Consider the following 17,600-nt stretch of genomic DNA (forward strand, 5'->3'; position numbering starts at 1 on the left):
TAACGTTAGCTTAGCAGCTGCTAGCTTGGTAACCAGCTGGTTAGCTCTGATAGCATCACCTGACATTAGCTTAGCAGCTGCTAGCTCACTACCCAGCTGGTTCTAGTGTGTCACCAGTGTTAATTTTGACAGCAAATTTTGACATAGTTAGTTTTAGTCAGTTTTTTGACTAAAATTCCATTTAGTTTTAGTCAACCTTTTTTTTTAGTCTAGTTTTAGTTGACTAAATATACGATTTTAGTCAACTAAATCTACGGTAGATTTAGTCGACTAAAATCTATCGGGCTTAGTTACAGTGTAATGCATTATTTAAATGTTTCTCTAGAATTTCCCAACTTTCCAAAGCTTGGAAAGATCTATCAATTTGTTGTTATGGAATGGTATTAACATTTGAATGTGCAAAACAGATGCAGATTTAACTGTTTAACTTCTTCTTCTCTTCTGATTAGATCTCTTCAGAATTTGTTCCTCATTGATTTAATTTTTATTCGTTGACGAACGTGTCAACAGATTTCCTCATAGTTTTTTAATGTTAGCTTAGCTGGTGCTAGCTCAGTGACAAGCTGGTTAGCTCTTCTAGCATCGTCCGACATTAGCTTAGCAGCTCCTAGCTCAGTAACCAGCTGGTTATGTCCGGTATAATCAATACTGCTGTTACAGTAACATCAATCAACAATTCACTGATTACAACATTCTATTTCTCCACCCACCACCACTTTCACCATATTTGTTGTTGCTACGGGAAATGGCGGTGGAGTCAAGTAATGTTAGTCAGCTAGTTGTATTGGGCCTACGTTATGGAGAAGCACGTCTTTTGCACCGGATTTACCCCTGTGGTGTCAGATTCAGATTAAAAATAAAAATGCCAGCACTCGAACGGTTGAAATGTTGATCAAATACTGACGTGCAAACAGAGTACTCGTGCCCATCCCTAGTATGAGCCAATACAGCCCGGTACGAACCAGTACGAACTGGTACAGACGGAATCCAGAAGAGTCTACTACGGAGTGCAGTTTAGTCAAGTAGAGACAGACTCCAGTAGAGTCAGGGAGAAACCAGTAAAGTCCAGCAGAGACCAGTAGACTCCAGTAGACTAAAGTAGAGTCCAATAAATTCCAGTCCAGTAGAAACCAGTAAAGAGCAATAGAGACTGGTAGAGTCCAATCCAGTAGACTCCAGTCCCGTAGACGCCAGTAGACTAAAGTAGAGTCGAATAGATTCCAGTCCAGTAGAAACAGAGAATGACGTCCAATCAGAGGATGATGAAGAGGAGGATGATGACGAAGAGCACGGCCACCAGGATGCCGATAGCACACCACTGCCGGCGGTCTGCAGGGAACACAGAACAACATTACAGCTGAGGCTAGCAGCTTTAGCTAACCTTACAGCTGTAAGCTAGCAGCGTTAGCTACCGTTACAGCTGTAAGCTAGCAGCTTTAGCTACCGTTACAGCTTTAAGGTAGCAGCTTGAGCTAACGTTAGAGCTGTAAGCTAGCAGCTTTAGCTAACATTACAGCTGCGAGCTAAGCTTTGCTTTGCAGAGCAAAGGGAAACAGTTACTGCAGCCACAGCGCCCCTCTGCCTTGGGAGGACTAGAAACCCATTACGCTGCTGGCCACCAGAGGCCACTAGACAATGTTTCTTGTGTTCTCTGTTACTCCTCACCTGCTGTCCCCCCCTCTGGTTGATTAGGTGACCTGTGTATATTATGCTGCATTCGACCATTCGTAAATGTCAACTCAAGATTTCCAACTACCAATATAATTGTGTTCACGCTATAAATGAACTCTGTCACAGTTACAGTTAAGCCTACACAGCTAGCGTTACCCTCGGTTTACACCAGGCGCTATTCAGAAGCAGCGGAACAGAAGCTGAGTGCCACGCTAAACCGGTCACACCAGAAGCACTCTTTTCCTCAGCGCCTCAATCGGCTCGCCCCCCCCCCCCCCCCCCCCCCCCCTCACAACTTGCATTGACTTCATGCCTGGCAGCTTGGGTGAAAAATAGAAAACAGAAGCTGAAACTATCGCTGCAGTGTGGTGTGTGGCTGGTGTGAACGGTCTCGCCTGTTAACAAGGACGCTGAAATGAAACTGACATAGCGCTGCATAGCTTCAGCGTGGCTTTGGCATATGGTGTGAACGAGGCATTATTATGGAACCCACCGCGGCTCCGGCAAAACCGCGCCCTGTGCGCGATATTTTTCCTCCCATGATGGCGAAGGCTAGGCATGACCCACCCCTCTCTGCCTCTGATTGGCTTAAACGTTCATCCATTCATCCAATCACATTCGCTTGGCTATCCTGCATCTATTTCTAGTCTGTGATCAGACTCAGTGGGTCAGACAGACAGCAGTTTTGCTTGCCAGTCTGCATGAAAGACACCACTGTGTATTTATGTTTTTAATATAGTCTGGTCTATGGTTTATAACGCTGCCGCTTCTCTTGGCAGTGCACGTACTGTATGTAGCCTACAGACAAATCTTTAAAAAAATGGCGCGCATTTACAGTGAACTTTAATTCAGCTCATTGTAACACAAGAGTGACATGTATTTGAATTGACCCACTTCACCGAGCACACGCTGCACAAACGTCTTGCTGCTACACGGCTGAGGGACGGGGATCCCCGTCTCCTTCCAGCCTCCGAGAGGGACAGACGGAGAAGATGAAGAGGACCCGGGCGAGGGGACATCAGGAATTCACGGCTGGGGCTCGCAGACACAACGCAGCATTACAGTAGTCAATCTTGTCGATTCATTGTTACTTAGGGTTGGGTATCATTTGGATGTTAACGATTCAGATTCTGCTTATCAATTACCGTTCTGAACGATTCTCAATTCCGATTCTTTGAGGGGCGTCAAAACTGGATAGAAAAAGCACTAGTGTGTAGTGTAGCTTTAAGAGACCCGAGGAGACATGCACACATTCAAAGTGGCATCTATGCGCAGCAGCCGGGCAGACTGGTTGGTTTTACTACAAAGCAAAGGTTCTGCGGCCACCACCACGGGAACATAAAGTGAAAGTGAAAGTCAGAGTGACATTTGTTTGGAACCAATAAGCAAAAACTCAACTCCACTTTTGACAGAGACAGACAGACAGAGAGAGACACAGAGACACACATAGACAGAGACTGACCGCTGGTCATGTGGGACACCTTGGCCAGCTTCTTCATCACGTTGTCCAGTCTGGAGTGAGTCTGGTCCATTTCATGGCCAAAGTCATCCAGCATCCTACAAACACACACACACACACACACACACACACACACGGGGGCGCATTACTAAAGCATAATTACACCCAGACTCGTGCTCATCAGACTGTGTTATAACTAGTGTTGGAGTCGAGACCAAGTCAAGACCAAGACCGAGGGGGGGTGAAACCGAGACCGAGACCAGACCAATTCAAGACCATGACTCTAATGATGGCTTAAAGAGATACTCAACACTTTTTCCACTCCCCCCCCCCCCCCCACCATTTTATGTGGCCCGAGAGAAGTAGCAAAGAATACAATTTGGGCAATACAATTCTTTGCAATATGGCTAAAAATAGCTATTATAATAGTTGTAGGCTACTATAATTCCCTATGATTGTGCTTTCAGAACTAGTTATTAAGTATTAAGGTAATACTAAAAACAAGAATAATCGAATCAGGCAATTATGAAATATGATAACATGTGCTTGAGCATTTATATTGTGTTACATTTACAAGCGGCCCTTTGAGGGCAACCATAATGCTGATGTGGCCCGGGATGAAATTGAGTTTGACACATCTGCTGTAGTGCATGATGGAGGCACTGCAGAAACGAGCGTGTAAACGTACACATTTTATAGTTTTATTTATGTCTGCACCTGCCAGTGGGTCATCACCCATCTCCATAAGAGCAGGCATAATAATGTGTTCATTTCACTACAGGAAAGATCCAATATGGTGCCTCCCTACTCACACGCTCTGCTCGTCCAGCTCCATGCCGATCCTCTCTGACATGTTCTTCAGAACGCCGATGGTCCCAGAGACCAGCTCCAGCTGCTCATCCTGCTGATCCGCCATCAGCTACGCACACACACACACCCACACACACACACACACACACACACACACACACACACACAATTCCATTGATGAGGCAGGATGACATAAAAGCTATGGGGCTCACACGCACACAAACAAGCACACACAAGCGGCCAAAGAAGAAGACGTTGGAGCGGATTTGGATCGGACTCACCAAAAAGCCATAATTAAGACCTTTTTAACATGACTTAGAATTAAATTGAATGCCAACTTCTTACTGGCAAAAGTATGACGGATATAATGGAAATGACTTTTCCAGGTTTTTCATGACCGTACAAACCGTGTGCAAAATAAATCAGCATTGTTTTTCTGTAAAGTTCTCCTTTAAGTGGCGAGTACTGCTGTGTGTGTGTGTGTGTTTGTGTTTGTGTGTGTGCGTGTGTGTATGTGTGTGCGTGCATGTTACCTGTTGCTGGCTCTGCTGCTCCTCTATGAACTGTGTGTTTGCGGTCTGCAGCTGCTGGTCCAGCCGGGTGTACCGATCAGATCCAGATCCAGATCCAGATCCAGGCTGCCAGATGGGCCCCTGGGGTCCACGCTCGCCTAGCAGAGCCTGAGCAACACAACAGCACACACACCATTCAGTTCCCCATTAACAAACTGTCATCCAGCTTGAGGGATACCAGGGGTCTCTAAAGGGGTCTGTGAGGGGGAGCAGGGGTGTCTGAGGGCGCTTTCACACCTACCTCACTTGGTTCGGTTGAATCGCATCAGAGTGCGTTTCCCCTCTTGGTGCGGTTCGTTTGGGGAGGTGTGAATGCAGCAATGGAACTCTGGTGCGCACCAAAAGCCCACCAAACAAGCGGACCAAGACGTCTTGAAAGAGGTGGTCTCGGTGCGGTTCCAAACAAATTCTAGTACGGCTCATCTGTGGTGTGAACGTGATCCGAACTCGATCTGACCCAAATGCAGGAAGCCTCGTGCATTTTGGGATTAAATGAGCACCCGTTGCCAGCTGGGCTTTGCATAATAGGCTGAGGAGGAGCAGCATTTTATGGTTAAGTGCGTTTTCACACCTGCCTAGTCCGGTACCTCATTTCGGACCAGAAGCAAAATTGAGACATTGTTTTGTTTTCCAGCTGGTTCGGTTCACTTTCACACCAGCCAAAAAGCAAGCGGACCAAATAGGGCTGCCAACCCTTCCAGTAATCTCCCAGAGATTTTTTGACGGCTGAAATTATATGAATGTGTGTGTGTGTGGGTGTGCGTGCGTGTGTGTGTGTGTGTGTGCGTGCGTGCGTTGGACAATGTCTGCTTGTTCATGTCACATATCAGCCCGACTCTTGCGTTTGGAGTTGCAGTCTCTGATTGACAGGTGCTATATAGCATGTGTTGCACACGGAAATGTCAGTTGGGATCGTGTTGATACAGAGCAAGTGGAATGACAGCAATCTGTTCAGATTTGGGGATTTCAGAGCGGTCTAACAACAGACAGGTCTGTTCAGAACTTCAGCTGCGCGTACACTGCGCGCTGTGACGTGCTGTGTTTCCCTTCCTGTGTGTCTCACGCACGCATGCGTGCGTGCGCGCACACACACACACACACACACACACACACACACACACGCTGAGCCTGTCAGCATATGCAGAACGGCACAACGAGGAACCGGACTAGGCATGTGTGAAAAGGCCCTGAGCTGTATCAGGGGTCTCTGAGCTGTATCAGAGGTCTCTGAGCTGTATCAGGGGTCTCTGAGGGGGCATCTGGCTCCAGGGCTGCAAGTTGAGCATCACTTCTGTATACTGTGACATACCTGTACACTGTAACGTACCTGTATTACTCACAGTATACTGTAACGTGCTTTTATACTGTAACCTCCCTGTATAGTATACGTATATACTGTAACGAACCTAGTGGAATGTACCTACCTGTCTGCCTTTCTTCTCTATGGAGGAGGCGGCCATGGGCCCAGACATGTGCTCCTTCATCTCCTACAGAGAAACAGAACATTATTACAGCAGTGACATCACACATTACACAACGTTGTCACAGACAGCAGTGACATCACAAGACTTCGGCTTTCCTCAGCGCTGACATCACAGTGACATCACCCACCTTAACAGTCTGTCTGGTGCTGGTGATGAAGGCTTTGCGTTTAGAAAGCTCCACAGCATCCAGGTTAAACTTCTTTGGGTTGGACTCAACAATACTTACTGACAGTTAAGAAAAACACACAGACACATGGTGAAAGTAACAATGCTTACTTACTGAAGGGATTAATTAGTTAAGGATATTGACGGTCTCGTCAGAATGTGTTCAGGATATTAATTAAGGGTTAATTAGTAAAGGATATTAATTAAAGGTACAGGATGGACAAACCCTGTATTTTATTTGTCACAATAAGGATGTTAATTAAAGGGATAGTTTGGATTTTTTTTATGTGGGGTTGTATGAGGTACTTGCTGACAGTCAGTATACTACATGCAGTAGAATAAATCAATTTAGTAAAAAGAAAATACATAAATATGATACAATTCCCTCAAGGCATTCCTGAGATATCGCGTTAAAAAAGCATGAAACATACGGTCGTGAGGTCACAGTGACCTTGAACTTTGACCACCAAAATCGAATCCATTCATCCTTGAGTCCAAGTGGAGGTTTGAGCCAAATTAGAAGAAATGTTGTCGAGCCGTTCCTGAGATATCACATTAACGAGCATCGGAAGGACGGACAAACCGAAAATATAATGCCTCCGGCCACGGCTATTGCCGTTGGAGGCATAAAAATCACAACTATGCCTTTAATGGTTAATGAGTGATGGATATTAATTAATGGTTAATTAGTTAAGGATATTGATGGTCTCGTCCAGGTCTTCCAGGTCCCAATCGATAGACCTCAGGCTGTTCCTCAGCTCGTTGGTGGTCCAGTCCGTCTCCTCTCTGGATGCCGCTGACGGGTTCTGGAGCAGCTCCACCCATCTGTGGTACAGAGTCTGAGCTGAGCTCACCGCTTTCTGCACCTCCCTGCTCAGAGAGACAACATTAGTCAACTTAACATAACTCAAATTAACTTACCTTAACCACCGCTTTCTGGACATCCCTGCTCACAGAGACGTTATTCAACTTAACTTAACTACAGAATCTGAGCCAAGCTCACCTCCCTGAGACAACACAGTAATTAACAAGTGTGTGTAATTAATTAACAAGTGGGACAGCTTAACATTACTCAGGCTTCCCCCACATTTACATTTGAAACATTCCATCCTTTTTCAAGACCTTGATTAGTTTTGAAGATGTCAGAATCAGAATCATTTTATTCAGCCATAGTATGTTTGCACATACACGGAAATTGTCTTGGTGTAGGTGTACACGTGAGATATAACCACTCAAAACAATACAAAACAACACAATAAATATGCATAAATTTAAACATATACAAGATATGGACAGAGTATTTACAGCCAAGTGTGCCAGAATACAAAGTACTGTAGAACTGAATGAAACCAAAGTTCTCTGGGTGAGTAAAACATCATATTTTAAGCTGGAAATAAAGTCTGGGGTGTAAAAAAACGGAATTAACCTTTAACAGAATGTATTGGACCCCCTCTAAGTTATATACTGTATAGGGTGAAGCTGAAGGGTGACCCTGGTTGCTGGAGGTGCCCGGTACATTAACTCATGTTTTACGGTATTGCCCTAAAGTGTGTGACCTTTGGACAGCAGTTCGTGATTGTATTCAGAGAATTATTGGTCAGCATATTCCATTTTCCATTCTTTTATTTCTGTTGGGGGGACCCTTCCATCCTAAAAGGGCACAATTCCTTCTATTTATATTGAATGGGTCCAGAGCGCTATCATGTTAGGCAGGACACTGCTGGTCCAACGATGAAAGTCAACTACTGACTGGCATCATCTGCTGGCCAGGGTGGCGGCCTATGAACGGCTATCATTTTCTATGTTGGGCAGGTTAGAACAGTATCACTCAAAATGGATAAGATGTATGTCCTACATCAACGAAGATGAACCTATGGCTCAGCTCTCGTCCATATACACGCATGTAGTCATGCAGGTGCTCATTTGGCTTTAATCTCAACGTAGCCTCTTTATGTTTAATGTTTTATGTTGATTCTAAGTGTTCTTTGGTGTGGTTTTTTCCTGACAATGTCTCTGCTTGTTCAAGCTGTACTACAGACTGTTCTCTTCTTGTTTTATATCTGCTTATATTTTACCTGGAAACTCAATAAAATAATAATCGTAAAAACAATGATGTATCACACCTCAAAAACATTTTATACCCCCCTTCCCCAAACTATTAAAGACCTGGAAATCATCATATTCCTTTTTAAGACTTTTCCAGACTTCTCACACCTGAACAAGCTTTTCTCCAAATACATTATTTATTTTCATGTAGGCTACTCTTGGCCTTGCTGTTAGTCTCTGGACACAGATCAACACAAGCAGTACTGTTAACTCTCTTGACAAGCTCAGCTAGATGAGCTGTCACAATAGCACATCAGCATGACATTAGTATTGCCTCAACTGTATAGATGTCATAACATGATCTGCTAACAGATAGCTATGCTAGCTAGCCAGTGTGTGTTGTCCTCGAGCGGACTGAATCCCAATTGTTCTCCAGAGCAGCATTAGCATTGGCAGGCTAGCTAGCTAAACTAACACTAGCTAGCTAAACTAAGCTAGCGTTAAGCGTTAGTGTAATCAGTGGGTATGTGTTAGTACAGATACATAACTGTTCTATCTACATGGGCATTCAAACTTGTTAGCATTAGCTGTAAACATTTCTCACCCTTTAACGACGAAAAACGGGTCTTCCATCGACATGTTAGCTTAGCAGTTGTCCCACACACACTCATTAAAGCTCACACTGCATCACAGCCTGCTGTAAGGTTAACGTCTCTCAGTATTTTAAAATACGAGTTAATCTCTCTCTCTCTCCCTGTTTTAGTCAGGTTCTAAATGTGTAGTTTGTTAAACTAACAGCTGCTGTTTGTTTACATGAGCAGCACAGCGCTGGCAGCGGAATTACGTCATGTCAGTCACGTCGTACAGCATTCTTCTTCATGTCTTATTGGCGGTTGGCAAACAGCTTCCGGATGCATCAGCGCCACCCACTGGTCCGAAGTGTGGACTAAAAATATAAAAATATATTAAAAAAAAAAAAGGTCAGAGCAATAAAAGCCTTCAGACAATTCAGTCTCTTTTCCTCCTCACCCATCCACACCTTATGTTGTTAATTTGGTTCAATGTAGTTTGTGTTGTCTAGTTTTTCCCCTTAGTTTTAGTTCATAAATCATTGTTTTAACTTTATATTTATTAATGTGCAAACAAATAGTGCAAATAGGTCAAAGACATAAACTGTGTCAACATAACGGTACACCGCCCACATACACCCTTTCACACACAGCACACCCACACTTTTTATGTTTTTCTTTTATTCAGTTTTATTTCTGTTTTTAATTTATTGATTGTGTATTGATAAGAGGTGACATCATGTTTACAAGCTCTCTCGGGTTTTTTAGATGTTCACCTGCACAATATGTAGGCAAATGTGTATGTTTGTTATATTATGTTTTAAATGAGTGCAAATAAATAAACTTAAACTTAAACTTAAGTCAAAGACATAAAAACAACAGACTTATACAAAACAAACTCATAAATCAAATACAAGACAGCCTACAAAAGCAGAGACAGGGTCAAGTGATTGGGCAGACTTGCAGACATTTGGGGGGGATTCTTGTTAGACAAGTGGACATGGTAGTGTGTCGGGATATGTGTGTGTAGGGGGGGGGGGGTGGCAAGCAGGGGGAAGGAGGTTGGGTGGGAGTGAGGGAGGGGGGAAGCGGGGGTAGAGTGGCCGGCCGCCGGCATCATCACTGTTTTAACTTTGACATGACTCCTCTCTCGTTACTTCCCTGAGCCAGGCTGTAACACTCTGTCAATAAACCAAATAAGGTTGACAGAATGTTTTGTTATTTATTAGCAGTGTTGGGACTTGAGAGTAACTAGTTATTATGAGCACATACTTTTTGCAGTAACTAGTAATCTAACCAATTACATTTTGAGAGAAGTAACTAGTAACTGTAACTAATTACAAATTTTCAGTAACTTGTCCAACATTGTTTATTAGAAACGCTATTTAATGGACCCCTTTGGCCTGAACTTGGTTCTACTTAATTCACAATATACTCTTTTCCTATTACTGGGCTGCCAATGTTAGGGCTCTAATGTTTTGGCCTGGCAATTTAGCTCTCGGAGCCCCCCTAAGGGAGAGAGGCTGGGGACTTGTCAGGATTCAGGCTTTGTTGTGAGAAACTCCCTCAGAATTCAAAACCAAGTTAGGAAAGCTTTGAGTCTATCAGATGTTTCTGTCCACACTCCAATTTGTTTCAATCACTTTTTTGCCTCCTTGGTCAGATAGAAACTACCATGCCTGGAGTGAGAAGGGTCTGGCTTCCATCAAAGACCTATACATAGATGGTCATTTTGCATCCTTTGATCTACTGAAAAGGAAGTTTGAGTTGCCCGCACGAACTGGCAAATCAGAAATTATGTTCAATCCGAAATTCATACCTTTGCAGCGCTCCCGAATTAACATGCTTTTTTCTATGTTTTTTCCTCACTCCAGGCACCTCATCTCTAGATTTGTGTGTCTGTTTGACAACTGCACCATGACCTCTACTGAGAGGATTAGAGAAGCATGGCAGGGGGAACTTGGTATTGATTTATATTTGATTGATTGATTTATAAACATTAATATTTGTCATATTCAAATGCATTTAGTAATGCTTCCATTCATTTAATGTACTTAAATAAATTGTGCCTTGACACAGCCGGATGGACAGAAAAGGAGACAGAGACGAGGTTTAGTGCAAAGAAATCTTCTTGTACACGTCTTTACTGAACAGTTCAATACAGTCTGGAGGATCCAGGCTTCTTTACTGAACAGTTCAATAGAGCCTGGAGGCTCCAGGCTTTAGATCAACTACAGTGAATGAGGCTACAATTATCCTGCTCCCATCAGACAGCAGAGAGGCACCGAGAGCGACTGACCGCCAGGTGGCGCTGGGGACTCAGTCACTGACCATCAGTCATATTGCACAGCCTGGAAAGACAGGCTCCTCCCCCTCACAGCCTGGACAGACAGGCTCCTCCCCCTCACAGCCTAGACAGACCGAATCCTCCCCCTCATAGCATGGACAGGCTCCTCCCCCACACAGAGCGCATTGCATAGCCCCGCAACCAGCAACGGCACACACAAGCCACAACCACATCCATCCTGGGTGGGGGGGGGATAGGGTCTGAAGTCCCTGGACTTTTGCTGCCTTCAAACGGGGTGGTGTTTACCGTGTTCACCAGGAGGGAACGCCCCACGACTTCCCGTGTCATAAGTACGAGTTCCATTTGAAGGCAGCGTTCACGGACAGTTTGGAAAAAGAATATAAGGCATTCTCAAAGTGAAGTATCATCCCGTCAGTTCTGCTCCCGCCCACACAAACAAAAAGCATTGAGCATGTGGAAGCCAGGGGGCGCTGGCTGGCCCCACGTAGGTCCTCTGTTTTAGCTAGTGACACTTAACAGATGCATTGTGGGAAGCATGGGTCCTGCGGTTGCTAGGAGACCGTTGAACTCCTATCTTAAGCCTGTTGGCGCTTAAAATCTCACAAAATAAACGGCAGCAAAGAGAGAAAACTATTTGGTGAAAGTGATAAATTATTAGCCACATGTCAACAAATTGTCAGCACAGAGGGAAACCGCTCCTTAAGTTTTTAGATTTGGCTCCAAACATATTTCTGTTGATCATAAACATAAAAACTAGCTAACAGTTAATAAACTCCATTTCCCAAGGTGCTTTTCAACAGGTGAGGGGCTTCCAGACTAAACCAGATGATAACCGAGCAGATCACAGAGCCAGACCAAGCTTCACACAGCAGCCAGTGGTTCTCACTCAGGTGTTGATTTTCAGGAGTCTGGACCAGAGGAGCAGAATGAGCAGTCTGGACCAGGGGAACAGAACCAGCAAGGTCTGGACCGACCAGAGGAGCAGGACCAGCCGAGTCTGGACCAGAACTAGCAGAGTCTGGATCATAGGAAAAAGACTAGCATGAGTCTGGCCCAGAGCAATAAGACCAGTAGGAGTCTGGACCAGAGGAATAGGACCAGCAGAGTCTGGACCAGAGGAGCAGGACCTGGACCGGACCAGTCTCTGAACTCATCGTCTGTTGGTCTGAGGGCGATCCGTCTCTGGGGGTGACGGCTGATATTCGGGGGTTTCCGCTGTCGCCAGTGGACATCCGGGTCAAGACTTCCTCTTCTGTGTGCCAGTCATTGTTTACAGTCCCATCAGCAAGTTGAGACGCCGGAATGGAGTTGGAGTTTAGAGACGGCATCTCATATGCAGATATCTCATATGCATCTCATATGCAGATATCTCATATGCAGATATCTCATATGCATCTCATATGCAGATATCTCATATGCATCTCATATGCAGATATCTCATATGCAGATATCTCATATGCATCTCATATGCAGATATCTCATATGCAGATATCAGTTTATGGAGATTAGCCCAAACGTCGTCTGGACCTAAAACACATACAGAAAGTATCCATGTTTGTGTGTGTCTGTGGGGAAACGTTCAACTCCATTCTGCCATCTCAAGTTGCTAATTGGACTGTAAACAATGACCGGCACATGGAAGAGGAAGTCTTGGACTGGATGTCCGCTGGCGACACTGGAAACCCCCAAATATTGTCCGTCACCCCCAGAGTCTAAACGTCCTCAGACCGACAGACGATGGATTCAGAGGTTGGGACTGGACTAATCAGACACTAAAACAACTAAATTAACTAACTTAGTAAAGCTTGAATCTGTGGTTAGGAACTTAACAAGACTGCCCAGTTTGAATCTGTTGGTCTGGTTCCGCTGGCTCTGCCTCCTCTGCTCTGTTCAGCCAATCATTTATCAAACCGTAGGAACCTGACAGACTGATGCACAGAGAACTAGAGAGAGAGAGAGATAGAGAGACAGAGAGAAACAGTCAGACAGATCAGATGACAGGGCAACTAGACAATCCACCTTTTTTTGGTGTGTGTATTTGTTTTACTGTGTGTATGTCTGTAAGCATTGAGCTAACTCAGGAAGGTGCGTGTTGGTCTGTACTGGTTGTGCTGGGCTCCCAGTCTGTAGTTGAGCTCTGTGTGGGGGCGGAGTCAGTCTGTGAGGGGGCAGGGCTTTCTCCTGAAGCCGCAGCCTCCTCCGCTCTCTGTGGCCCCCCTCTGATTGGAGGAGTGGGAACAGGAGGGGGCGTGGCCGGACCACTAGCTCCTCCGCCTCCTCCTACTACTGTTGTAATGTCTGTGGCGAGTGAGTTTGGACTCTCTGAGCTCTGCGGGCTGATGGCCCCCGGCGAGTGCGCGGAGCTCTGAGACCCGGCTGCAGCGCGCGCGCTCTCTAGCGCTGCGGGACCCACACTCTCCGCAGGTCCCATGGGGGCAACGGTTCCTGGGGGGGCGACGGTTCCTGGGGCAGCAGTGGGGCCTGGGGGGGCATCAGTGGTACCGTCTGGGGCGGGGGGGCCAGCTCCTGCGGGGCCCGGGGGGGCAGCAGCAGTACCGTCAGGGACCAGGGGGGCAGCAGCAGCACCGTCAGGGACCAGGGGGGCAGCAGCAGCAGCACCGTCAGGGCCCGGGGGGGCAGCTCCTGCGGGGGGGCTGTTGTTGTTGAGGTTGTCCTGGAGGGCCGTCTGGTTGGCCTGGCCCGCCTGCTGGTTCTGGAGCAGCATCTCCTGGATCCGGATCTGCTGCAGGATTGCCGGAAGCTCATAGTGATGGAAGAAATAGATCATGGAGTGCTGCAGAGAGAGACAGATAGGGGAGAGAGAGCGTGAGGGAGAGAGAGGGAGAAATAAAGAGAGACAGACCCGTCAGCCCACAACAAACTAAGGATTTCATCCTTTCAACGCATCCTAAGGTGTTTCCACCAGGGCCGTGCAGAGACCTTTAGAGGGGCAGGTGCTCAATGTTAAAAAGGGGCACATGCAGACCTGCAAAACTTGTGAAATGATACCACAATAGTAGACATGGAATGATATGAAAATTTCATATCACGATTATAGTGACCAAAATGATCACGGTTATCAGTATTATCACGGTTTGTTAAAATGTGCTGAAAATGTTCAAAAAGTACTGAGAGACTCACTGAAATGATTTTACAACGTTTCATATTGAAAACTCAGACCCAAAAAGGATTGATACACTCACTGAAATAATTTCTCCAAGGCTGCACGTCTGCATCTGGGAGACTGTTGCCAACTTTGGTTGATGATGGAGAGTATTTACCATGTTTTTCAAAGCACTGTAATCACGGTACACGGTAATCACAGTACCACGGTTTTAATGATAATGAAAATGTGAAACGGTACGGTTATCGTAAGGAATTTGATCACGGTTATCATTATAAGTGGTTATTGTTACATCCCTAAGCTAGACACCATTGAGGTGCTAAAAAACATGTTGGGTGCATGGGAACCTATGTATTTTATTGCCCTAGTACATGATTCCCAAAGTGTGGGAGGTACAGTACTGCAGGTGGGCCACCAGGAGCATTCTTTTTTTTTTACCTTTTTACATACAAACTGCTGTTAATACAAACTACCAAATGGACCATAGTTGTCTAGAAAGCTTGAATAATAGGGTCTGGGTCTGACCTGGATGAAGAGCCAGGAGGTGACGAGGGCCAGGCTGCTGTACTGGCCGTTGAAGCGGTAGTGGTAGGCGTAGAAGGCAAAGTGGTATAGGTAGAAGAACCTAGAAAAACACAAGAGCAAGACGATAATCAGTCGATTTTCATGAAATAACAAGATTTCCTGATAACAATCAGAAACAAATAAAGACCCTCTAATGAGAATAAGACCCCTGGTGATGATTTTCAAACTTCTCACGTCTCCTTGGTTGTGGCTGTGTGGCCAGGTCTTAAATCAGCCAATGGCATTTGCTGGTGTTTGGGGGTGGGGCGTGACTTACCTCAGCCAATGGCGTTTGCTGGTGTTAGTGTGGCAGCAGATGGCGTCGTACTGATCGGCCAACCAGACGATGAGGATGATGTAGAACGCCGTGGTCGTGTCATTGAAGAACTCAGACATGATGGCCTCCATGCCTGACAACAGGAAATGACATCAGCTCCACACAGACAAGAAATGTCATGCAGCATTCCTTTTGTATTGGGAACTAGGAATATCCCAGTTGAGTGACGTCACACCCGCTCTTGTGTTGTGCTCGGGTCAATTTGACCCGAAATGAAGTTTTTCCTTTAAAATCTGGTTTTCCCCGAATTCCCCGAAAATCACATGGGTGGTTCAATACTATGCCCTTCACAAATAAAATTAACTTGAACTAATTTCATAGAATTTTGGGTGTTTTATTCAAAATATCCTGTTGTCCTCCCGGGTCAAAATGACCCAGTCTGGTTTGACTGTTTATAAAAGCACCATGAAGTATACATTTTCACCCAATTCTGTGTTGTACCTTTTTAGCAACTCCATTCCAAACCATTACCACCATTTTTATGCTTTCTACTGGAATGTATGGTCAGTACAGCTAATTTACATCAAGTTATACCTTTTTGTGTGATTGCTGAGTTGGCATAATCTTTGCGCTTTTTATTTTCAGTGAAATAAATTGAAATTATGATTTTATTAAAAAAAATAATATTATAGACTGGTATATGTCAAATATTAGCCAGCAGAGCAAACAAAGAGCAATTTATTTATTTACAGTCAATCATTTTGATTACATCATCATCATCATCATCAATTGATCCCTATACCAAACATGGAAATGATGTCACCAAACTGACGTCAGTAATATAATGACCAGTAAAATCTTAAAATGGTCAATTCTGCTTTTGATAAATCACGACCTTCCCCCTGCCGGCCTTACCGACGAGCGCCAGGATGACGGTGAGCAGAGGGGCTGCTGGGAAGGCGATGGTCATGTTCATCTCCAACATCTGCAGAAGATCCACTGAGGAGGACAGAGAGACAGTCAGAAGATCCACTGAGGAGGACAGAGAGACAGTCAGAAGATCCACTGAGGAGGACAGAGAGACAGTCAGAAGATCTACTGAGGAGGACAGAGAGATCTACTGAGGAGGACAGAGAGATCCACTGAGGAGGACAGAGAGACAATCAGGATAGACAGACTTACTGTTAACACGTTGACTGCCAATGACGAGATATCTCGTCTTACAGAATCCAACCGTTGAGTGCCAAAGACGAGATATCTCGTCTTAAAAAAAAAAAAAAAAAATTTGACGGTCGGGCGTGGATCAACGCTCCCCCCGTCTCCTATAAAAATATTGGAAGTATTGAATGTGTATAATCTATTTTACCGACCAACTAAGTGGCGACAGTGCTCTCCCGACAGAGAGAAAGCCAACCAAAAACAGCCGCGGGAGCAAGCCATTCTCAAGGAAATGGCTTGGCGATTTTACAGTCATCAGTCACCAGACTCGCCGCAGCAGCACACCGAGAGCGGAGAGCGGTGCTGGCTTGGGGGATTGCAAATTTGCATAATAGATTATGGGTGAAACACACTTTGAAACACCCGCAGAAAGGCCAGAATCGCACGCATTCCGAAAACCCAGAAACGAACGAGCCTCATTCTCATACTGTAGGCGAAAACGCTTTCACGCTGCTGCACACCGGCGCACAACGGTGAGGGGTTCCAAAAATAGACTGGGTGGGCAGCATAAAGCCTAGAATCGCACAAAGCTTCATCAAAGCTCTCAACCGAAAATCCAAGAAACGATTGAGTCCCATCCACAGTCCACACTCGCCACACTCGCCGACGAGGGGCCGCCAGAGAGGGAGGCTGCTCACTGCTCAGACAGGCAGGAGAAACTGGCTTGTGACAAACGCCACCAGACACGCCCACGGAGGGAGGAGTTTAAAGGAGAGGGTGTTCAGAACTATATTGTTCAGATGTCTGATCTCTCACTGATGCCAAAAATAAATGGTTAAAGTGACTGTTCTGCCTGTTTGATTGAATTTCACAAAACTGCGATTATCTCAGCTTCCTGTCTCAGACGCTCAAACCATGCTGTACTCAACGGCTAATATCTACATAACTACTAACTCTACAAACTAACTCTTTTAGACAGAGAAAGCACACATTCTATTAGTACTTTTGTGAACTTCGTGTTCACAAAGTCCAAGCAGAAAATTATCCTCGGCTCTTGTAAAATGAGCCAGAATCCTCAAAAAACAGCTTGGCAGAAGCTACCTACAGTAAAAAAAAAATGGCTGGCAGTGAATGTGTTAAATGAGTCTAAATGTAAACAGAGACACTGACCGATGAAGACGAAGATCTGGTGGTGGGAATATCTCAGCAGCATGGACACCGACAGAGTCTGCAGGTTCACACACAACACAACAGGTCACATGATCATTTCAACACACAAGACACAGCTAGGGATATGAATGATATATTTCTTTTTAGATTATTTGTGGACATTTCACCTTTATTTTATTTTAGATAGGGCAAATTACACCCAAAAAGACAACAGGATTCATCG

General features: G+C 45.2%; 2 protein-coding genes across 3 annotated transcripts in view; both read right to left on the bottom strand.

The window, feature by feature from the left end:
* Positions 1 to 115: 115 nt before the first annotated feature.
* On the bottom strand, positions 116 to 8,947 carry stx6 (syntaxin 6). The gene is made up of 8 exons (XM_083647740.1): positions 8,812 to 8,947; positions 6,862 to 7,031; positions 6,124 to 6,221; positions 5,937 to 5,999; positions 4,474 to 4,620; positions 3,943 to 4,049; positions 3,134 to 3,228; positions 116 to 1,329 (listed from the first exon to the last, which is right to left on the bottom strand). The coding sequence occupies exons 1-8, from the start codon at positions 8,844 to 8,846 to the stop codon at positions 1,253 to 1,255; spliced, it is 792 nt and encodes a 263-aa protein (XP_083503866.1). The 5' UTR covers positions 8,847 to 8,947; the 3' UTR covers positions 116 to 1,252.
* Positions 8,948 to 10,892: 1,945 nt separating this feature from the next.
* Positions 10,893 to 17,600, bottom strand: part of tmem259 (transmembrane protein 259) — a 16,088-nt gene continuing 9,380 nt past the window's right edge. For both annotated transcript variants that reach the window (XM_083647117.1, XM_083647116.1), the window contains exons 8-12: positions 17,378 to 17,435; positions 15,965 to 16,048; positions 15,050 to 15,182; positions 14,734 to 14,833; positions 10,893 to 13,878 (exon numbers count right to left, since the gene is read on the bottom strand). In XM_083647117.1, coding sequence (XP_083503243.1) covers positions 13,162 to 13,878; positions 14,734 to 14,833; positions 15,050 to 15,182; positions 15,965 to 16,048; positions 17,378 to 17,435 — 1,092 coding nt within the window. In that variant the 3' untranslated portion in view covers positions 10,893 to 13,161. The remainder of the gene's footprint in view (positions 13,879 to 14,733; positions 14,834 to 15,049; positions 15,183 to 15,964; positions 16,049 to 17,377; positions 17,436 to 17,600) is intronic.

The sequence above is a fragment of the Poromitra crassiceps genome, assembly GCF_964638095.1.
Source record: "Poromitra crassiceps genome assembly, chromosome: 12".
Taxonomy (NCBI): Eukaryota; Metazoa; Chordata; class Actinopteri; order Beryciformes; family Melamphaidae; genus Poromitra; species Poromitra crassiceps.

Coding starts and splice junctions, on each gene's coding strand:
- stx6 (XM_083647740.1), bottom strand. CDS start 8,846: ATGTCGATGGAAGACCCGTTTTTCGTCGTTAAAGG. Junction 6,222..6,861: donor AGACCTGGACGAGACCATCA/ATATCCTTAACT, acceptor CTTAACTGTCAG/TAAGTATTGTTGAGTCCAAC. Junction 6,000..6,123: donor GCACCAGACAGACTGTTAAG/GTGGGTGATGTC, acceptor GTTTCTCTGTAG/GAGATGAAGGAGCACATGTC.